Source organism: Neolamprologus brichardi, chromosome 15, assembly GCF_056152115.1.
Source record: "Neolamprologus brichardi isolate AB-2024 chromosome 15, ASM5615211v1, whole genome shotgun sequence".
In the NCBI taxonomy this organism is placed as follows: domain Eukaryota; kingdom Metazoa; phylum Chordata; class Actinopteri; order Cichliformes; family Cichlidae; genus Neolamprologus; species Neolamprologus brichardi.
In genome coordinates, this window is record NC_142118.1 from 36,712,880 (window position 1) to 36,735,475 (window position 22,596).

At 40.9% G+C, this 22,596-nt stretch overlaps 3 protein-coding genes across 4 annotated transcripts; 1 reads left to right on the forward strand and 2 right to left on the reverse strand.

Annotated features, from left to right (window-relative positions):
- Positions 1-240: 240 nt before the first annotated feature.
- On the forward strand, positions 241-1,543 carry LOC148098636 (uncharacterized). Its single transcript, XM_087852405.1, has one exon. It carries the CDS (start codon positions 409-411, stop codon positions 1,384-1,386), a length of 978 nt encoding a protein of 325 aa, XP_087708531.1. The 5' UTR covers positions 241-408; the 3' UTR covers positions 1,387-1,543.
- Positions 1,544-11,898: 10,355 nt separating this feature from the next.
- ptger3 (prostaglandin E receptor 3 (subtype EP3)) lies at positions 11,899-14,670 on the reverse strand. The gene is made up of 2 exons (XM_006791958.3): positions 13,744-14,670; positions 11,899-13,126 (listed from the first exon to the last, which is right to left on the reverse strand). The coding sequence occupies exons 1-2, from the start codon at positions 14,539-14,541 to the stop codon at positions 12,830-12,832; spliced, it is 1,095 nt and encodes a 364-aa protein (XP_006792021.2). The 5' UTR covers positions 14,542-14,670; the 3' UTR covers positions 11,899-12,829.
- Positions 14,671-17,288: 2,618 nt separating this feature from the next.
- zranb2 (zinc finger, RAN-binding domain containing 2) lies at positions 17,289-21,839 on the reverse strand. 2 transcript variants are annotated; one of them, XM_006791956.2, is made up of 10 exons: positions 21,700-21,839; positions 21,023-21,075; positions 20,794-20,902; positions 19,953-20,035; positions 19,789-19,865; positions 19,509-19,661; positions 19,244-19,407; positions 18,819-18,878; positions 18,126-18,275; positions 17,289-17,903 (listed from the first exon to the last, which is right to left on the reverse strand). In XM_006791956.2, the coding sequence occupies exons 1-10, from the start codon at positions 21,753-21,755 to the stop codon at positions 17,846-17,848; spliced, it is 963 nt and encodes a 320-aa protein (XP_006792019.2). In that variant the 5' UTR covers positions 21,756-21,839; the 3' UTR covers positions 17,289-17,845. The 2 variants fall into 2 exon arrangements, with proteins under 2 accessions (XP_006792019.2, XP_087708931.1); XM_087852805.1 differs by having other exon boundaries at positions 17,289-18,275.
- Between the last annotated feature and the right edge of the window lie 757 nt (positions 21,840-22,596).

Below are 22,596 nucleotides of genomic sequence, written 5' to 3' on the forward strand. Positions count from 1 at the left end.
TCCTCACTCATGTTGCCCACCAGTGATTTCTAGCTGCCCACCCACACAGCAGGCTAGAATATGCGCTGAGCCTCAGCACCCAATACTTGGACATGTTTTCTTTATTAAATAATGAACCAGACCCCAAAAAGTAAACAGCTGTTATTGCTAGGCAACGGGGGCAGCATTTGGTGATGCAGCACCTGACATTCCTGACCATGTGGGCGGAGCATGCATGAAATGGAATGTTTAGTAGAACTGTGCAACACAAGCACTTAGTTACAGCATTTTTCAGTGTATCCAGACACAGCTAGAGACACATCTACAGCAGCATCTCTGTGCAGGACAAACGACAGTTGACGAAGAAAACATCGAAAACTTCACTTCACTCCTCTACAATACGTCGGTTCCTTTGTTTAAAAGGCCAAAATGAATCAAGGGAGAACGAGAAGAGGACCGGCGAGTGCTTCACCATACAATACAGTACAGCTGATTAACCTGCAAGAGGAATTTCAAATGATACAGGCTGAAAATGTCAAATTAAAAGAAGAGGCAGAAAAATCAAGAGGAGAAGCTAAAAATTCCAAGTTTGAAACTGAAGTAGTATTGCAGGAATTACTGCATGTGGGTCTCAAACTTAAAGGAGAGAAAATGGGAAAACAACAGGCAGAAAACGAGAATGAAAACATGAAGAAAGAACTGTTGGAAGCTCAAAAAGCATTGGAGGAAGAGAAAACCACAGCACAAGAAGCCAGAAATAAATATCAAACTGCAAAGAAGGAGGCAGGAAATGTGATACAGGAATTACAGGAGGTGCAGGAAGCTTTTGAAGAGGAAAAAAGGAAAATGCAGTTGGCAACACAAGAAGCTGCAAATGTAATGGCTGAAGCTGAAATACTAAGGAAGGAATTACTGCATGTAAAGCAACAACTTGAAGAGGAGAAAAAACGTAAACATGAGGCAGAAGATGAGATTGAAAATCTGAAGAAAGAATTGTTGGAAGCTCAAAAAGTGTTGGAGGAAGAGAAAATTAAAATACAGGAAGCAAAGAAAGAAATGGAAGATACAAAGAGTTACACTCAAAACATGAAGAAGGAACTGATGAAAGTGCAAGAAGAACTTGCAGAAGAGAAAATTGAGGTGAAGGTATTCAAGAAAGAAATGACCGGCTCTGCAGTGACCAAGAAAGACTGCAAAGACGCACTTAAAGAAATACGAAAGCACAAAATGGAAGCTAAAGAGCTCCTCAAACAGAAAGTGAAACTGGCCAAACAGCAGCTGAGAGAAAAATTTAAAGAGGCAGAGGAGCAGCTCAACAAAACCTTAAACGAACTGAAGGCAAAAGAAAAAGAAAAGAAAGCCGGGGACAGGAGGGGATTCTGGAGCAGACTGCTGAGAAAGAACTGACCCAGCAGCATCAAGTTTGAGGAGATCAATAGTTTCTTCCTCCTTCCCCCTCTCTCCACCTTTCTTTCACCCCATCCTTCTTCTTGGGACGTTTGTTTGTTTTTTAAAAACTCTAATCTAAATACATGTACTGAAATACACAAATAAAATTGCCATAACTTGACCTCATGTTGCCTGCTTCTTTTCTTGTGTGTCTGTGGATGTAAAACAGTAACACACTATCTGCTCTGTGTGTCTTTAATTGTAAATAAATGCAATATGTTTTCATTTTAAAATGCAGTGCAAACAACTTCTGCTCTAAATCTCTTTTCTTTTTTTTAGCAAAAAGCTTTTTTTTTGCCTTTCTTCCTTTTCTTTTTGCTTTTCTTTGCACAACACCGGAACCGAACACAAGCCTGGGGACTCCAACCCAAGCACTTCACGGCTCGGCCAGACAAAAAACTCCTCATGACTGTACACAAAGTTAGCTACAACTCACCCATCTGCAGGAGTCCCCTCAAAGTTGATGGTCTTGGTGGTGACTGAAACACACGGTTCTGTGACTCCTCCATTTCCTTCGCTTCAACAGCTGGTAGGACAAAGGTACCTTTTCCCCTAGGGGTGATCAGCCCGTCCACGAAACCGTTGTTCAGCGACCACACGGACCATCCCATCCTCGTCGCCATTTTGTTGTGGAAGTTTTCCATTTAAATAAAGCCTGCAGACGAGCGGTGAGCGGTAGCTAACATTCTTTAATCAAAAAACACAAAGAACAGACAACCAAGCTTGATGGAGTCCCTGCATGACCGCGGGACAGACGGTCAGCAGAGTCTCTCTGAGCCTAGCATGGCTCTCAGTTAAAAACCTTCTCCAGTAACAAAAGGCAGTACACAGCTGTTTCACACCTTAAGGACCTTCTGAGGGCCTGTCGAGCTCTCCGGTAATAACTGCCTGTCTCCTGGAATCTCCTTCACGATCTTGAGACTGTGTGGGAGACACTGCAAACCGTCTGACAATGGCACATATTGATGTGCCATCCTAGAGGAGTTGCTATCAGTAATGACACCGACCAGTTCAAAACTGGTGAAAAAATCGTCAGAAAAGATGAGGTGGGAAAAAAAGTGCACCTGTAACACCATTCCTGTTTCGGTGGTTGTCTCATTGTTGCCCTCTCTAGTGCATCTGTTATTATAACACCAAAGCACTGATTAACAACTCTCCTCTAATACTTAACTGAGCAGATCAATATTCCACAAGTCTGACTGACTTTATGCTATACTCTGACTAAAATGTTTTCCTTTGAGTTTTTTGAGCAGTGTGTGTATAAAATTCATATCACACACACCAGTGTGACACTAGTGTTATCTTTTATGTGTCTCCCTCATAAAAATCCTATTATACTCTCTGTATTGAGCTTAACAGAGATGAATAATGGGCGGATAAGACCACTAGAATCCATTAAATGCAGTAAGTCTTCTTACTCAGCAATAATAGAAATATACACCATGCATATCAGATTGATTTACATAATTCATGACTGATTGAATTTCAACCTCTAAAATAGTCCCAGACGCCACTAATGTCAATGTGAGGTGATGAAAAGGTTTTGTAGCTTATATTTATGGCAGGCATATCGAACGGAAACTCCGGGCTCTTTTTCTGTGCACCTCTTGACAACTTGGCCTTTGGGTTATTTTTACACCTTGAAACAACCCAAGTGCTACAGATCAGACTTGTGATGTGTTTTACTAATTGTAGCCTAGACAGTGTCCTCTCATAACCTCATTACAAGCAGTCTAAGTTACTGAAGCTAGAGTTACAGTATATTCCATCCATTCATCCATCCATCAATCCTTCCATCATCCATCCATCGAATGATCCATCCATCCATCATCCATCCATCTGTCCGTCCAACCTTCCATCCATCCATCCATCCATCCGTTCATCCATCCATCAATCCTTCCATCATCCATCCATCGAATGATCCATCCATCCATCCATCATCCATCCGTCCGTCCGACCTTCCATCCATCCATCCATCCATCATCCATCCGTCCGTCCGACCTTCCATCCATCCATCCATCCATCCGTTCATCCATCCATCAATCCTTCCATCATCCATCCATCGAATGATCCATCCATCCATCCATCCATCCATCATCCATCCGTCCGTCCGACCTTCCATCCATCCATCCATCCATCATCCATCCGTCCGTCCGACCTTCCATCCATCCATCCATCCATCATCCATCCGTCCGTCCGTCCGACCTTCCATCCATCCATCCATCCATCCATCCATCCATCGAATGATCAATCCATTCATCCATCCATCATCCATCCGTGCGTCTATCCGACCATCCATTCGTCCATCCACCCGTCCATCCATCCATCCATCCTCCTCTGCTTATCCTTATCACGTTCGCACACTGGACAGGTTACCAGTCTGTCGCAGGGCTAACACATAGACAGACAACCATTCGCACTCACTTTCTTTTTTTTTCTTTCTTTTTTTTGCTTGTGCCATTTGGTTCTTTAGCCATCAGAATTGTTGTCTGAAGACCAACAAGGATACCCAATGGATTTACTTTGCCAAATGGATCATCACAGCCTTGCCGTATTGGTCCATTTGATCAACCTTTGTTGTTAGTATTTATTTTATTTTATTTTCAGTTATTACAGACGGGACAGACATGACTGAGGGATAGGAAAGGGAGAAAGAAAGAGGAAGGAAAAGAAAAACTGAAGGGAAGAGGGACAGTGAGAAAGGGCACTTAAAAAGAGAAAGAAGAGAAAAAAAATGTCCTGGATCACCTGTTGAGAGAAAAAGAAGAGAAAACAAGCAAAAAAAACATAGCAACATACTAAACACAACACCATCACGTTAATCTAGCTAAGTGTAAACAGCAGTAAATACTAAATATTGAATGTTGTTGTGTAGCAAGCAGGACAGACAGCGCACAATGTGCTTGGAAATAGCAGCCAATAAAGGTGTAGTTTATGTCTATGAACAGTGAACACCTGTGCAGTGTTGGGAAGGTTACTTTTAAAATGTATTCCATTACAGAATACAGAATACATGCCCCAAAATGTATTCTGTAACGTATTCCGTTACGTTACTCAATGAGAGTTATGTATTCTGAATACTTTGGATTACTTAATATATTATCATGCTGTTTACAACTACATGAATGTACTATTGCTGTGATTTATTACTGTTACTGAAGGTCCGCGGCTCCGAACCGTAGTAAAGGGACCTCTGGCTAATACGGTGGGTTCTGTGTCGGGCTCGTAGCTGAAAACTAGCTTTACTTTGTTGTCTGGGTCAACTTTGCTAGCGAGAGACAGAGAGAGGCGTTGAAAGGCTGCTCCAACGGAACTTATTGTTTTTGGAGGAAAACACGAACACGGTGTACAGTCGAGTCTTAATAGCTTACTTACAACTGGGCTCGTCAGGCTCTCTTCTTGGCTGCAGTGGTTATTATTATATTTACATGCTTCCAGCTCCCGTTTTTGCTTGATGACAGCTCCTACTTTTCCTTTTTCTCCCTCCCTCGCTCACAGACACATAACGGGTATGGCAGTCCATTCTCCCTGCAGCACGGACTACACTGCCTATGATGCTACATTCTTTAGAGCTATACCTGTAGCATTCTGCCTATTAGCTTAGCACAACAACAACAAAAAGGCCTCTCTCACCCAGGAAACACGCAGAGAGAGAGCGTCACCCTGTAACCATGGCAACCGTAACGCTGCCGCCTGGAACAACAGAACGTAGCTGTCACGCAAAACCCAAACAGTCCTGACCCGCCACAATATGAAACAGGGAAGTACCGCCGTGTAATCCATTTATTTCAACAAAGTAACTGTATTCTAAATACCACCTTTTTAAACGGTAACTATAACGGAATACAGTTACTCATATTTTGTATTTTAAATACATAACGGCGGTACATGTATTCCGTTACTCCCCAACACTGCACCCGTGTGCACACCTGTGTGTATCAGCGCGCTTGTATTCAAAAGGTTTCCCTATGTAATGGTCTGCTAGAGGATGTAGAGAGCCATAGCCCTGTCCCCCAGGGCATGAAGCAGGCATGGAGGAGATCCAGGCTCCAGACATCCAGAGGCCCAGGTCCCATTTAAAACACGGGAGAGCATGGTGCTGCTGCCAGAGAGCAGGCCCCTCCCGAGAACCCTCAATGTCTACATGGATTTAAAATTGAGAGGTGGGCACCGGCGCCAGAGGTGGGGTTTAATACACAGACTGTCCACTGGACACCGTTAACGTGCCCACCCTCAAGGAATGCCTCCCCTGCACCCTGGTGACACACCCGCACCCCAAGGCCCCACTTGTGTGGGTCTGTGTGTTAGAGCGGGAAGAGGGAGGCAGCTGGGGATGGGGAGGAAAAGAAGGGGGAGCAAGATGCCCCTCCCTGGGGTTTTCCGGCTGAGAACCATGGCCTCAGATTTGGAGGTGCTGATCCTCATTCCCGCTGCTTCACACTCGGCTGCGAACCGTTCCAGTGCGAGCTGGAGGCCCCCACCTGATGAAGCCAACAGAACCACATCATCCGCAAAAAGCAGAGATGAGATTCAGAGGCCACCATTCTCAGGTGGTTTAATTTAGTTAAGTCTAAAAGATTAGGAGAGACATTAATACCTAAATATTTAATATTTCCAGATTGTAGTGGGGCAGAAGAAGAATTATGGAAGGAGCAGTTAATTGGAAGAACTGTAGATTTTGACCAGTTAATTGAATAATCTGAAACTCTTGAAAACCAGTTTATTAGAGTAATTACCTCAGAAAGGTTGGTTTGTGATTTTTGGAGAAAAAGCAACACATCATCCGCATAGAGACTAATTTTATGTTCTACGTTCTTACATTTTATGCCCTTAATTGTTGTAGCCTGTCTAAATGCTCCTGCTAGTGGTTTGATAAAAATAGCAAACAGTGAAGGGGAGAGTGGGCATCCCTGTCTGGTGACCTTCAGGAATTCAATGTTTTTACTGTATGAGTAGTCTATTAAATTAAGTGATCTACGTGCGTTTGTTGTTGAGTGCCTACCTTTTATGAAACCAGTTTGGTCAGGATGAATCAAGAGGATGAATCTAATCTTTTTGAGAGAGCTTTGCAGATTATTTTGAGGTCTGCATTTATAAGGGATATTGGACAATAGCTTGAGGCACTCACTTTCACACTTATAGGCAATTTAGAATCACCAATTAACCTAACCCCACTAACTGCATAACCTGCCTATTATTTTTACATTAGCACCATCTAAGTAAGCATTTTACTATATTAGGGTTTCATATTAATCTGAAATGCTTTTGTCCACACCAGAATAACCTTGCAGGTTAAGTTCAGTAATAAAGCAAACACTGATAAAAAGGCAGTCATAAATAATTAGGGTCACCGCGATCAAATCTATAAAAGAGGTTAAGGGTAGAAGTATTTTAATGTGGGAGCTACGGCACATAATTCAGCATGGTGCTGAAAGTATGCTACCAAAACTACACACAGAATAAACATATTTTACACACCCAGGAAAGAACTGAAAGGATATTACCACAAAGTAAACTCGACCACTCTCGTGGCTGGGGACTGACACCAGCTACAGCACTGCAAACAAACAGGGTAGATAAGCAGTACACACTCAGTGTAGCAGATATGAAATAAAACAGTGCAAACAGCACTTTTCCGCATGATAACTGCAACAAAAATGAAGCAAACATACCAGCTTTTCAGGAGCTTTTTAACAGTTTATAAATTGTGCCTCGGTCATAATGTCCCCTTCTCAATGAAGAACTCTGATGTACACTTTTGATCAACAAAGTATAGTGATTATAGTCTAAGCTCCTGTCCTCTTTTTTCACTCTGTCTGTGTCCGTTCATCGAGTCCAGAGGAGGTTAATGGAGCTGAGTTAGACGATGGCTGAAGTAACTTTGGACAAGACTCTTAGGACATTAAGGAGGAGACGGGGAGTACGGGAAGCAGAAAGACAGAAGGCTGTTCTTGCAGTGAGCTTTAAAACATGAGGGTCAGACTGAGTGGCTCAGATAAATCACCTTTTCAGTCACTTGATGGGAGTCGTGACAAAAAACTTGAGAATGAGGAGAGCTTGATGTCATGACAGGACAAGTTTTGGAAAGCTAAAGTGTCAGGAATGACTCATTAACAGAACATAGATCTATTAAGGTCATGTAAAAGCTACTGAGAAAGTCAGACCACGTTTGACATATATTGGTGTATTTATAGTTACACAGATAGCTTGCGTTTAGTTCTAGTGCAAGTACTTAGCGATGAGAGCAGGCTCTTAGTGACCCAGTGCTTTTCTCAGATACCAGCAATAGTGTTGTGTGGCTTCCAGAAATAAGGCATCCTGCATTCTTTTTTTCTTACACAATAAAATTATTGTGTAAGATAATTATATATATATATATATATATATATATAATTTATTTTTTTTTGGCAAATGTGAGACGAGCCTTTGTATTCTTTTTGGTCAAAAGTGTTTTTCCCCTTGGAAATCTTCCATGGATGCCATTTTTGTTTAATCTCTTTGTTATTGTTGAATCATGAACTCAGATCTTAACCGCGGCCTGTAGTTTTTTGAATATCGTTCTGGATTCTTTTGTGACTTCCTGGTTGACTGTTTGATGTGCTCTTTGAAATAGCTTCATAACTGTTTTCTAGCACCCCCACCCGCCACCTACCCAGTCCTAGTGGCCTCTAATATAAATGTGAGGCGATAAAAAAGGTCTCATAGCTTATATTTATGGCATATCAAACAGAAACTCCAGGCTCTTTTTCTGTGCATCTCTTGACAACTTGGCCTTTGGGTTATTTTTACACCTTGAAACAACCCAAGTATTTATGCAACAGATCAGACTTGTGATGTGTTTTACTAATTGTAGCCTAGACAGTGTCCTCTCATAACCTCATTACAAGCAGTCTAAGTTACTGAAGCTAGAGCTATAATCCATCCATCCATCCAAACCCCCTTATTAAATGAAATTATCACTTAAAAATGGCATTTTGTATTTACTTGGGTTATTTTTGTTTGTCTGACGAACTGAAATATGTAAGGGAAAAATATGCAAAACACTAAGAAGTCAGGAAGGAGGGTAAGCACTTTTCATGTACCTCAAACAATGCAAACATGTGAATTAAAACCCTTTTATGCAATGAATGATCAGTACAGTGTTTAGTGCAGCATTGTTCTTTTTATTGGTCCATTGGAAACACATTGCACAAGTTCAAGAAGCGCAAGAAGCATACACATGCTTTAGAGTTGTTAACAGCGTTCAAAAGATTTACAATGTCCAAAACATTCACCGTCAAGCAACAATCATCTTACTCTCAAATCATCGTTCTCATAACTCCAACAAAATCTCAGCAGGCCGAGATGTAAAATAGTTACGAGTCCACGCGTGACGTTTAAAATAGTTCATGTCTTTTGTCTTTTTCATGTAAAGAATGTTAACAGTTTCATTGTTTCTTGATTGATTTCATAAACAAGGGGTGAAATTCTAAAATTCAAAGCACAGTTCATGTGTGATAAAGGGTGAAAGCAAACGCAGCAAAGATCCGTTGTCAGGCTTTTTCCAGTGGGTACCAGAATGCCCGGTTCCTCAGTTTAAAAAAAAAAAAGTTGTGTTTGGCTCAGACTAACTGCAGTTTATTACCACTTCACATTTCACAGGCTGCTTTAATTGGTGTGACAATGAATGACTTATTTAAAATCGAAATATGCTTATTAGACAGCCAAAAAAAATAATGTCAATAACACAATTATATTCAGCCAGAAGCAGTGAAACAGAATGATTTGAAAGTGCATTAAAAGCTGAACTGATACAAATCAAGTACATATTGTTACATAACTTTATCTTTGATAGAAAAAAACAACAAAATCACAAAGCTGTAGAGGTCACAGCATTCCTCACCTGACCCGAGGATGAAAATCACAAGAGCACTGCCGACGTCGCTGTGTGAAGGTTTGCAGATAGCCCTCGTCTGAGAATCGGGTCCCAGAGTTTGTAAGAATTTAGTGAAACTTCAGTGAGAGCGCACAGAGTTCTCATATAACATTCAAAAGCAGCAGCATGGGAAGAAAATATGAGGACGTGTACCTTTAACGGACATCGGGTATTTATTTACATTCCTTAGAGAAACCTGGCTGGTGGGCCTGACCTCTTTCTATTGAACTGTGCACACACACGACACCACTGTGTGCTCGGTTTAAAAGACTCGAGGAACATTTTCCTCACGTACCTCTTGTTTCTTCCCTTTTAACAGTAAGTAATTTACGTCACCAGTGACCTGCTCTTTACATCTTTACATAAAATCTGCCATTTCTTCATACAAACAAAAACAAGAAAATCAAGAAAGTCTTATCCAAGTCCAACATGGAAAAATAAAAAACCCAGTTGACTTTTACAGGATGACTAAACGTGATTGTCGAGGAGATTTATATTTGTTTCCGAAAGGAGGGGAAAGAAAATGATTACCACAATGATAAAAAGTGATCCTTAATGATTTCCAAAGAAACATTGCAATTCCCAGCAAGTTTAAGTGCAAAATGTCAATCAAGCAAACGATTTTAGAGACAGCCTCTTCTTATCTTGAAATCACAGACATAGACATAAAGCTCGAGTCGCAATCAGTAAATCACTTCCAAGCTTTATCGACTCGGCTAAGTGGGGTCGCTGGCATCGCTGTGTTCTGCAGGTTTCTCTCTTTTTTTTTTTTAAGTCACCGCGTAACCATAGCTTCCCTTTGATGCTAGTGGCGGTTACACCGTGTGCTCAAAACGACACAGATGAATGCAGTTTAAGTAAATGATTAAAACTAAATTCAATAGTCCTTAATCCCTGGTTTTAATAGCATTGGTAGTGGGTTCGTCTTAATATGCACACCTCTTTATAAATCCAAACATTTGCTGTTATTGGCTTCAAATATTAGATCTTGGAGACCTCATATTACTTTGTACCATCCTGGAAACTAATGAACATTCATATTTCATAGGACACAGCTACCATCCAGAAAGCCAGAGAGCACTCCTTGTAAATATTGCTTAGGCTTTTACTGGGCCCATTAGGTCGGGAGAAAATTGTGTTTAAATAAATTATTATTATTACATTTTGTTTTATGTTGTGGGGGTGCAAATTTAATACCCTGATAAATTCTTGACAGCATGTGCAGCCTGTCAGCTCTACGCTATTTTCCTTTGTGTGATTATTTTGCATGTAGAGCCTGAAGCGTCCTGGATAGAAGCCTGGCACAATTACAAGATGTAGATTTAAGTAGTTGCTAAATGAGTCAGTTTATTCCAGAGCAACTTGTAAATAGCTTCATTCACTGTATAAGTGCATGAATGAAACCACAGCGATGAGTGTTTCAAATGAATATCAACTAAGGCATAATGAGGGCACTTGTTGCGACTAATACTTTCTCAGTTTGTGAAGTCTTCGTTAAAATAAAACCTGCTTGTGTCTGTGTAATAACACTCTCTGTGTAACACTCTCCTGAAAGAGGTTTTGTTTCCCGTAACACCTTTTTCACACAACAAACGAGGTTAATCCTTTGAGTGTAAGGCACTCAGCCTTCACAGCCGACACAAGATAAATTCTGTCTCAGATGAACGGATACGAGCAAAGAGAAAAAGCTCATTTTTCACATGGCTTTTTACAGACAACAATTTCCGATCGGATCATTACCACAGAGCCCGTGAGCATTCTCACAGCTGAAAGGCAAAGGCAAAACCAGACATGGCAGAGATGAGAGTACATCAGACTAATCTTGTTGGCTGATATGCTGAGAAGGCAGAGTTGTGACAAGAATTTGCCCCGTAACCTGAAGGTTACCATGACAGCAAATGAGTCGGCCCTCGAGGTTGTCAAACATTAAAAATATATACAAAAACAAGTACAAAAAATAACATAAATATGGTGGCGTAAGATAATTGCACCGCCATGCCCGTAGTTTTCTAACAGCAGCATCAACATTTATTCTGGTGGCACTAGAAGCAAACCACCTCATTAGAAATGACATTGACTTCATCTGAGACCTTAGGGGAAAACTGCACTATACACATTAAAAGGAATTAATAATTAATACCTATTTAGGGGCAGGATTGAGGCTGTAATGACAAAATATAGCGGGTACTAAGAAACAATGGTGGAATACAAATGGGGCTGTCCACAATATCCCAGAAAACCACCAGTGAATGAGAGGCATATATCACAAGGCTAAAAACATGTCGAAATCATGCGCCTGCAGCAAAACTTCACAAGCAGCAGCAAAGGTGCATTAATGTGACCGACTCACATCATTATCGACTGATGTACAAGCAGCTTCAAATAAACTGTTTATGAGTTTGTTACACTTTGTGGTGTTTTGGACATTTTGACATTGACTGTGTTCATTGCACCACTGTCCTTGATTATGATCACCAGTCTATACTTTCATTGATGTAACTGGTTAAAATCTATACCAATCTTTTCTTTTTTGTCCAAACAGGTTTGGCTGGTGAACTTAGGCACATTCGTCGTTACACCTTGTGTTCTCGCAGGTCATTAAAACCCTTTAATCCAGTGAAATGCCTCCAGATGTGGGCATTCGTTTCATATGACTTGCCTTCAACATATTTTAAAAGGATGGTTGCCGACAATTACAAACTGTCTCCGTGTGCATTTCATATACAGGAGAGGAAAACTTTAAAACTTCACATTTTCGTAGTCCCAGCTGTTCCCCTAGGAACACCGTGTACAGCTTAACTATACAATAAACTTTACAAGGTATAGTCTATACAACAGATGCCAGGCAGGTAGCATTATTGGCATTCAGCACAGAAACAGCAAATATCATAGAGACTAATAAATAATGTTATTTACAACTGCCTCCAGTTTGGAATTTTCCTTTAGTTGCTCCTTTGAGTTTTAAATCAAGTGGTTACATTTCATGTAAGAGATGCTAAAGATATGCACAACCTAATTTAAGCAAGTTACAGTACCTTCACTCACAGACATTCACAAGAAACATTTGTCTTTTAGTTAGCTTATGGCTTCAAGTTACAGAAAGCAGTGAGCATGAGATTCAGCACTTCCGTGTGAGTCAGTTTGAATGCCCCAATACTGAAATATTGAGTTTGTTTTTAAAAAAGAAAACGGGTGACAATAGAGTTCCTGGTAACTGCACAGCAGATGTTGCATGAGATGACACGCTCATGCGTCCGCATGCTGGTTAGGTGGCTTTGAATGGAGTGTGTTATATGCAAAACGAATGCTCAGAAGATATTTTTCATTTCATTATCAGTGCAACTGAGGCTGCACTTGCTCCTGCTGCACAATATCCTTTCATGGGTAGAAATCCATTCCCACTCTTTTGCCTGTTTCATTATCCTGATAGAAAGCTCACAAGATAGGAATTACTGTGCAAGGCTGGATTCATTTTAGAGGAGGGCATTATGAAGGTTTTGTTTCTTGGTTCTGTTTGTTAAGAGCTGTCTGCGTCTCTTTCTGATCCTCTGAAGAGCAGTTGGAGACAGCATTAGCCATGATGCAGAACTTGCGCAGGAGGATCTCCCTGAGGAGCAGATAGACCCACGGGTCCAGGATCTGGTTGAGGGAGGCCAAGCGTATCGCCGTCAGAAAGAAGTTACAATCTAGATGGAAATCCTGATTGGAGGTGCGGTTTGATGCTCCCTTTGGATTACACTGATCGGACAAGACCTGGGTGGAGAGCATCCTCAGCATCAGCACCTGAGGGGAAGATGTTTGGGCAGAACTTTATTTTTTTTCACACTAAGAGAATGAGGAGAAAGCATGCCATTAAGTAACAAAAGCTTTAATTTACTGAAGAAACAATCGCTGGTTGGAAAATAGTTTCTGATTTTGCGTACAGAAGCCTATATTTTACGTTCACTAAATCATATAACGGAAACACACTCTAACAACAGTCCTGTCGGGGAACGAGCAAAAACTGATTTTCACGGTTGGTCTCTGCTATCACAGAGCTGTGCCTTCTATTAATATCTCACTGGGACTGTTAAATATGTGACTGACAATGCATGATCTCATTGCGCTCTATGCAGATCCCTAAACAGGACCCCTAAGTGGATTACCTCTTAATGGCAAAAGGCAGCAGCCTTTCAGAGAAAACGTGCATGACATCATTTATGTGAGAAGATGGATAAAGATTTAAAGCTGTTTGTGACAAGTACTGACACAAACACGTTAAAACCAATCAGTGTTTATTTTTAACATTAATTTAAGGGACATAACTATATGAAACTATGAGAGCACATTGTTATAGAATATGCTTACGCAAGTACACTGTAAGAAAATATATATCCTGCAGTCGCACGTGAAAAACATACCAGCAGAGGAGTCCAGCATATAAGCAGGACGCACATAATCCCTAACAACTGGATGACGGTCTCCGTGGTGAGCCGTTCCCACTGCTTTGAAGACTGAGAAGTGCCTGATTTTGTTTTACACCGGGTAACTACGCCCCGGATCGTCACCACATTGCAGAAAAGTGTTATAAGTAGAGCCGAGATCCCGAGTATGGCAAAAGTGGTGGAGAAGAATCCATTCCCTGGGGTTTCGGCATCAACCGTGCTGATGAAGCACCAGGTGCCCGGCCACTGCTGCGTGTATTCCCCGACCCCTGCTACGGGCAGCAGAGCAAACAGCAAAACAAGACCCCATATAACAGCTAAAATCTGCTTTGTCACACTTGTCTTCATGTGATTCGAGTACCAGTGCGGGTTAGTTATAGCCAAGGCCCTTTCGATCGCCATGGCACTCGCCATGAAGAGAGCGCACAGGCCAAAAGTTGTCATGCACACGCCAAAAAAGGCGCATAACTTGCCCGATTGGTCGATGTCACTCAAATTCCTACCAGATTGGTAAACTGAAATCACAATTGGACTTGTCAAAAGCTGCCCAAACAGGTCTGTCAGCGCCAGAGATCCAATGCAAAGCAAGAAGGACCTTTTCCTTTTATTTTCCTTCTTTCTGTAGGAGATGGACACCAGGATAAGAGCTAGCGAGTTTCCCACCATTCCGGTGATCATCATAGTTATAGGAAATCCAACTGATGCGTATCCACAACTGGAATTATTTGTGCAATTGTTTTGGCGCAGTGTCTTGGAGACGTTGGCGTCCAGCATATCTTCTTCACTGGTGGTGTGCAAGCCCTCTAGAGAATCAAAGCTGAATCCAGTTATTGTTTCTAAAAGTGTACACTTATATACAGCGGTTACCCTGTGCGTATCGGTCTGCCATCATCTTGCGCTCCAAAGTGCTCCAACTGAATGCGATGCGTAAAGCGCGAGGTGTCCTTTAGGCGCTGGAGGCGGGACTACTTCGGGTCCGGAGGAAGCCCATATTCTCACTGTGCTGTAATAACCACTGTCCTTATGTGTCTGGAATAAGGGCACCGGTGAGTAGGGACCAGACATCGACCCTCCGGTGTTCTGCTAAAAAGCGATCGATGTTTCTGTGCGGTTTTACATGTTTGCTTGTATTGGTAAACAGGCTTCAGGCGAAAGGATTTACAGGGGGTTATAACAAAGATAAAGAAATTAACTATTTTACAAGTATCTAGACGTTATAACAATGTACCCGCGTTATCCATCCGATCCTTTTTAGCCAATTAAAATATCTTTTCAGACACAAGTTATGTTTATTGCCATTTTCTGTTTCCAGGTTGGCCAGACTCTTGAAAAATATATTTAATGACAATGAAAACTTTTACCTCGATAAATACAAGTCACTTTGCCAAAAACTGATTGGAGCTTCTATGTCTGATAGCCACGTTTGCCATATTGTAGGCCAGAAAGTTATTTACAGCATTTTAAATACCGGTGTTGTGATCCTCTGCCAAAAAGTGGTTTGCTGCATTTGCCAACAAATGATTGCCGGTATTTGAACTGTTGTAAATGAGTTGTTGGACTGCAATCTGTCAAACCTATCTCCCATGAATGATATCAAATCATTTTCAGGCAGAAATAACGTCACAAGATAGAAGCTGCAATCAGTTTTTGGCAAGTTGACTTTTATATGCCCTTTATTTATCTGGATAAAAAGTGTTTGTGGCATTAAACATGTCTAACCTGAAAGGACTGTTTTGATTATAATGTACATAAAGAAAGTTGCATACAAAACTCTTGTGACGAGGAATTAGTAAGTCAAAATGTTGTTATTAACTTACATATGGATTTTTTCACCCCAGGGGTGAAAATCTTCCAAAAAGAACTCTTTACAATGTAACAGTTACATTGTAAAGAGTTCTTTGTTACAATGGTACAAATGTGTTACATTGTAACACATGTAACACATTTGTGTTACAAATGTGTTACATTGTAACACATTTGATAGTAGATATTCTATCAGTAGAATAATCTATTCCCCCATCAAAACAATTGATATCAACTCTGCACTGTCACCATCATGTGACTATACTAAGAGACTTCACACTTTGCTAAACTGTATTTCAAAATAGACTAAGCAATTTTATCTTACTTGTTAATTTATTTTAAAAAGCCATTTTATTGTGACATAAACAGCCTATTACATAGAATTTCAGTATACTCACAATTCAGATTTTACAGTTTTATTTGGATTTTGTAACTCCTGAGCGCCCAGCTTCCTCTCTCACCTTTGTGGGCTGTCTATCCTTCAAGCTCCTCTACCAGAGGCCTGGGAGCTTGCATCCTGCGCAGTATCTTTGCTGTTCCCAGGACTCTGCTCTTCTGGACCGAGATCTCAGATGTTGTTCCTGTGATCTGCTGGAGCCACTCGCCTAGCTTGGGAGTCACTGCAGAGTGCTCCAATTACCACTGGGACCACTTTTACCCTCCACATCCCTCTCACCTCCTTTTTGAACATAAGATTTTAAAACCTGAGCTTTTTGTGTAGTCAGTACCCTATTATTTATATTGCATTTCTTCAGCCATTTACTTTGAACTATCGTGTTATAGTTCATTTGGTTCTTTAGTATGAATCTCGCAAAATTTAATAATTGTGCAAGGAAATGGCCATTTCGTAAAGAAGTTGACTATGTAGCCCAAACTCCTTTCCGGTTGTTTATCGCGTTTAATAAAATCTGTCAAGCCAATAAATGTTAACTAGACCAGTGGGTTTGTTTTCCCGCTCCTGCACCCTTGGATAAATCTGTGGAATTTATTAACACAGACCATGACAGTGGCAAACAGCTTCACTTCCAAGGCGATCGTTAATTTAAAGGGTATAACTTTGAGCTATAACGAGTTTTAATGAAGCAGCACTGCCATTGCTTCAGCTCAGATTACCAGCTTGGGCAACAACTGCCATCTGTTGACCACACTGAGAACAGTTCAGTGGAAAGACCTTATTAACGGTACAGAAAAAGTTATTGCAGATTGTTTACATTTACAGTAGTGTAGATTAGGATGAAATTTGGTGTTAATATTTGAAAACATGCCGAAGATCACAAAAGTTAAGATCACTTACTGTTAAGATGAGCTTTGTAAAGTGGCGACACAAAACAGAACCAGACCAAATACAACCCCAACTTCAAAAACATGTATATTTCCCCTCTTGACGAACTTCTACACATTTTCTCAAATACTCAAGTTTAGAATTAAGACAGCTTGACTTGACAACCCCAACCCCTCAACAAAACCTTCATATTAAACACAGCATTAACAGGAAGCAATGTTGACAGGATTTTATTTACACAAGTACATTTCAGGTATTTTAATCAGTAAAGACTGTTCTGCCATGTTACCAGAAATGTTACTTTTTCTGCACTAATCTGGAGCAAAAAGGAAAAAAAAGTGAATTAATTTGTTTCAAATTTAAAGAAATAATCAGTAGCATGGAGTCCAAATATGCCACAATTACGTAAAAGGAAAAAAAAATTAAACCTAAACTGAGAACGTACTTAAAACAAGCATTATCAAAAAGTAAAATACTTACCTTGAAAACACAAAATACAGGACATTTATCATCAAAATCAAACAAACAGGCCAAAATTCATAACTAAATCACAAGTAGTCTAAATTGGTGCTGAAGAACTTCACCCTTACTTAAAAAAACAAACCATTTAGTTGTTAGAAAAACCATTGGTGTCTCTTAGGGCCCCAAAATTAAAAAAGGACAGATTTTGCTCCGATTTCTTCAGAAACTAAGTGTACTGCCATGAAGATATTAAGTGGGTTTAAAATGGAATACAGCCTCTTGACACTATATTTAATTTTCATATAGGACCAAACATTTATGTTTATTGGAAACCTATACAAACACTCGTCACATATCGGGATGAATGTGGTTTTAAAAAGGAGCTGCTGCCTCTCTTTCGCTGGGAGGGGTTTAAGACTTTTAATGAAAGTATACTGAAAGGAGGGTTGGGTTTTTTTGTCTTTGTTTTTTGGCAACACAACATGCACTTCCACTAGGATTCCTTTTCTTGTATTAAAGACAGTAATAAAGTTATTTCTTTTTTGAACTGGAGCCAGAATGGGACGATCCCGAAGAGTGGCCACGCCGCCTGAAATCAAACAAAACACCATGGGAAGAACAAACAGGTTAGCACGCTTTACCATTAACACTCAGTTTATGCATAACCAAGTACAAGGTCAGAATAAATAAAAAAGCGTTATAAACATGGCAAAAGTGTGAACGTATTTCTGTAAAACTGAATTCCCATAAGCCAGGCGACACATGGCTAACAACAATCAGTGCCATTGTGGTATTCCACAGAAACCCAAACCTTTCGGACGAACGCGATCTAGAACGCCTCCGTTTTCTCCCTCCAGATGATGACCTGGAGCGACTGCGCTTCTGTCTCCTCTCAGGTGAGGAGGAGGGGGAGCGGGACCTCTTCCGGGGAGAGGAGCCCTTTCCAGACCCGGAGCTGGATCTTTATGAGGAATAAACCAAGCAGTGAGGTCAGTAAGGTACAACAGGGTCTCGCCAATGTGGGTATCTCTATCAAGCTTCTCTGATAAGGAGGGGATTAGGAGCACTTTGCTATGGATCACTGGTACTGAGAACATTTCACTCAAGATGCTGTGTCTCATTGGTTGAGTGTACTTGGAATTACTTTAAATGTAAATAAAGAAAAATGTGCTTCTTTTTAATATAGTCCCAAAGCAGGAGTAACTCCCGAGAGATGCTTGATAAAGACCCGAGATCTCTATTTACACGTACAAGCTAAAGTAAGCCTAAACTCAATGCTAATTGCACTCTCAGGCCTAATTGAAATGTAAGCCCACATAAAGTGACTGAAAACGATTTACTACATTAAACTTCCACCCTGACTTTTAATTTTTTCCCCTCTCAGCAGATAATTTCGGGAAAAAAAATCTCTGCCAAGTAAGAGCTAAGTAAAAGGACTGCTGTGGACCTTTCTGCCCCACACATACACTCCCTAACGGGAGAGAGTGCATGTCACCTCATTCACCTGGAGCGGGACCTGGAGCGAGATCCAGATCTGGAACTGGATGAGCTTCTAGAGCGGGATCTGAAAGACAAAAAACACAAAACCTTTCCAATATTTTCAACACAAAGTCAGCTATGCACGGTGGTTATGTGGAGGCACAATTAACAGCAAGCTACTCTTAGGAAATACCTAAAACTGCCTCAAAGCATCGGCGAGTATTCAATATACCTACAGGGTGGCTGGAATTAAAGTAATGAAAACAGGAAAAACAACAATATCCTACACACACGGATCCCATATGAGTGAATACAAGGTAAGGGTTTAGAAGAGGGAGGACAACAAATGAGCACAACAGGACATTTAATTGATGTTGATCAGTAAAGCAGAAGAAGATTGAGCCGATACTGACATTTTGCCCGGAGTTACCCTTGACCTGTACCCTTTACCTGGACCTAGACCGTGAACTGGAGCTGGAGGAGCGCGAGGAGGAGCGGGATGAACCGGAGCGGCTGCCCTTTTTCTTAGCCGGCTTATCGTCATCGTCGTCACTGGCAATCAGGTCGTACTTTGACAGGTCGCCATCTTCATCATCATCTTCCTCCTCATCATCCTGCAAAGGAAGTGCTTTTTTGTTGTTGTGCTTTTTTGTTTTTAATAAAATCATTTTATACAATCCAGCATTTTGTTTTAATTTACAATCATCAATCTTACATCCAATTTGTATTTGGACAGGTCACCATCTTCATCCTCCTCTTCATCATCTTCCTCCTCCTCTTCCTCTTTTGGCACTTCCTTCTTTTCACTTTCTTTTGAGGAAGACGTGCTGTTGCTCTTCCCACGGTATTTTTTCTTTTTCCTACCAAACTGGTGGAATAAGAAACAGCACATCTCTATAAATCTGAACACTGCCAATGTCGACTTCCTCTGAAGCCAAAATCTTTCACTTGTCAAACATCAGAGCAGCAATCTTCGGGTACCAGATAACACTTACCTCATCATATTCACCGTCAGATTCCTCCCGTTCGATATATTCCACATTTTCTCTTTCATTGAACCCTCCACCGTAACCTGAAAGCATTACATAAGAAAAAACCATCAATAACTGATGATCAAAGTAACAAACAAAAAAAATATTTACAGAATATATTGAGTTACCTGTTCTTTCTTCAAGCTTGGCATATTTGGGGGTGTTGCACATGTTGCACTCCGACCGTCTCGCCCAATTCACATTTCCACATCTTTACACACACAAGAAGGTGGAGAAAATACTGGTTAGAGTACTATTATATCCCAAAATCAGCAACACTATTTGTTACAACAATATCCCAGATGAAGGTGTCCACAAACAGCATCTAGTTTACAGCAAAGGTAGGCAAGTTAACTTCTAACTCGAGCGTGACACGTGGAAAATCTCATATTTCTGTGTCATATTGCCCGTAGCTTGTCAACCAAGTAAACTGGAGCTTGCAGTGTTACAAACTGTGGTTGCTCTCATTTGTCTGCAACAATGCAAACCATAAAATGTTGAGTGGTACTTTGCATATTCAAATTGCTAGTGTCAAATTTCTTGCAAATGTGTTACACCACAGACTCCTGTACAAAAACTCCTCTTTTATTATATCCGACATGCGACTCATTGTAAGTTCTTCTTAAATAATTTAGATTTATGGAAAGTGTACATGGGATTTTTGCGTATATGCAAAAGTGCCAAAGAAGACTGAGTCTTTTCTAACATTTTTTTAAAAAAGTACCAAACTTTCATCCGATGCTGGAGGTACAAGTTATGAATATAAATGAGAAAAAATATTTTTCTGCTATTTATCAGAACTTTTTGCACATTTTCAGCAATAATAGTGATTGGTAATTTGGACCCTGCCTCACTCGCGAATTATGAAATCTTTATTTCTTGCACTTTATAATGTACAAGTGAAAAACACGAATACCAAAGACACCTATCTGACATGGTGCCAAGACGTTTTTTGTGATGATATCATACGTTTTGCATTGCCAGTCATTCGCACTGAAGAGGCCTCGACTCTTTTCAGCGAGCGTTTTTCCAATCTCCGTCCCTCCCGCCTTCATCATCTTCGCTTCTGTAGTTTTTTCTGCATTAAAAAAATAAAGTAAATTAAACCAACCTATTTTAAATGATTATGCAAAGGATAAAGATTATTTGCATTCTTAAGCTTTATATAACAGCAATAAGAGACAGAAGGGGGACTCACCTCTACCACATCTGTTGCAACTTGTCCTTCTGGCAAAGTTCACATTTCCACATCTGCAAAAGCAAAATGTTATATGCAGGTAAGGCTTGAGCTCGTTCCTCACTCGCTTTGACATGTGTGAGTATGCTGCAGGCTGGTGCAGTTTATTCATCTTTCCATTAGCCTGTGCTCCTTCCTCACACACCCTCTGCCACAAACCTGAGCCGCGACAAATGCAGCAACTGTATCCGTACGCATTTAACGGAGTTCACTGGAAACACGATACTGCTGACTCCGGATAAAGACTCTTCACTCATGACCACTTGGCCTCTACAACATCATAAACACCACCCATAACAGCAGCGAGTGCAAACACTCAACCCAACCCACGTTAGCTAACCACGGCTAGCGTGCTAAATAGCATTTCTGCGCCCAGGAGAAACTAGCACGCAATACCCCCCCTTTGCATTGATATTCTCCAGCATGTAAGCTTGAACCGTGTTCATTCTGTTCTGTTCTAGGCCGAAATTGTGAGTGAAAGTGCTCCATTTTATTGAGCTGCTGAACGTTAGCATGAGTCACATGCTAAAAGGCCTACACTTGCTAACCTTGCTGTTAACAGCTGCACACTAAGCACCAGTCTATTGCTACACAGAGCCCGAAAAACTGTGATTTATTCACTGTGTTGGAGTACGTACTTTTTATCCGGACATATCCAGTCCCCGTCGCTGACTCGAAAACTCTTTCCTGACATTTTAGCGCCTTTAAGCTCTACCTACCCTCGCTGGCAGACTACGCTGCGTTCACCACTGTGTCCATGCAGCACAAGCTATCTCCGCCCTCCCTACACTGCCACCTTCAGGCGCCTGCCGGTACTTATTTAAAGCCACTTCCTCCTGCTCTGAAAGTGGAAATTTATATAATGACAAACACTTTGCATTATAAAGTCGAGTGTCATCTATGTTTTGATGCTCTGAGCAGCAGTTCACAAACACATAGAGCCTGTTGGCCATTATTACCTAACATGACCTGACCTCCTAGTGCCACACATGAACTTAAATAAGCAGCCAGCAGTCAGTTCAGGTGTCCAGTCGTGTTTTATTTATGCAGCTTAGGAGTCTCCGTAAGCTCAGATCACTTTTAAATAAAAGAGATATAGAGGTGGTTCTAACTACATACTTTTATCTCCTCTGGGTTAGCCTATTAGACTATTGTTATAGCCAAAGTTTACACAAACTGCAGCTGGTCCAAAATTCAGCAGCAGAACTCGTGCTTCCCTTCATAGGTTGCCTATTATTATTAGAATTGATCTCAACATTTTATTTGTCTTTGGGCGTCACCGTCTGCCCCTGGTCACAACCCTAGGTCCTCAGTCAAGGCTCTGCTGGCCATCTCAAAGCCGTGACTGACAACTGAGGATGATTGGGCTTTTTCTGTGAGAACACTCACTCGTTTGAACAATCTCCCTGAGGCCATCGGAGTGGGGAGCTCATTATCATCATCTTTTAAATCTCTCTTAAAATATATCTTTATAAGCAGGCCTTTTCTGTGCCTCCTCTTTCAGTTATGTCTTCATGGCAGTTTTCTCTTCTTCT

Coding starts and splice junctions, on each gene's coding strand:
- LOC148098636 (XM_087852405.1), top strand. CDS start 409: ATGAATCAAGGGAGAACGAGAAGAGGACCGGCGAGTGCTTCACCATAC.
- ptger3 (XM_006791958.3), bottom strand. CDS start 14,541: ATGCTGGACGCCAACGTCTCCAAGACACTGCGCCAAAACAATTGCACA. Junction 13,127..13,743: donor TATGCTGGACTCCTCTGCTG/GTATGTTTTTCA, acceptor TCTTCCCCTCAG/GTGCTGATGCTGAGGATGCT.
- zranb2 (XM_087852805.1), bottom strand. CDS start 21,755: ATGTCAGGAAAGAGTTTTCGAGTCAGCGACGGGGACTGGATATGTCCG. Junction 19,408..19,508: donor TGTCCAAATACAAATTGGAT/GTAAGATTGATG, acceptor CTTCCTTTGCAG/GATGATGAGGAGGAAGATGA. Junction 18,276..18,818: donor CGCTCCAGGTCCCGCTCCAG/GTGAATGAGGTG, acceptor TTCCTCATAAAG/ATCCAGCTCCGGGTCTGGAA.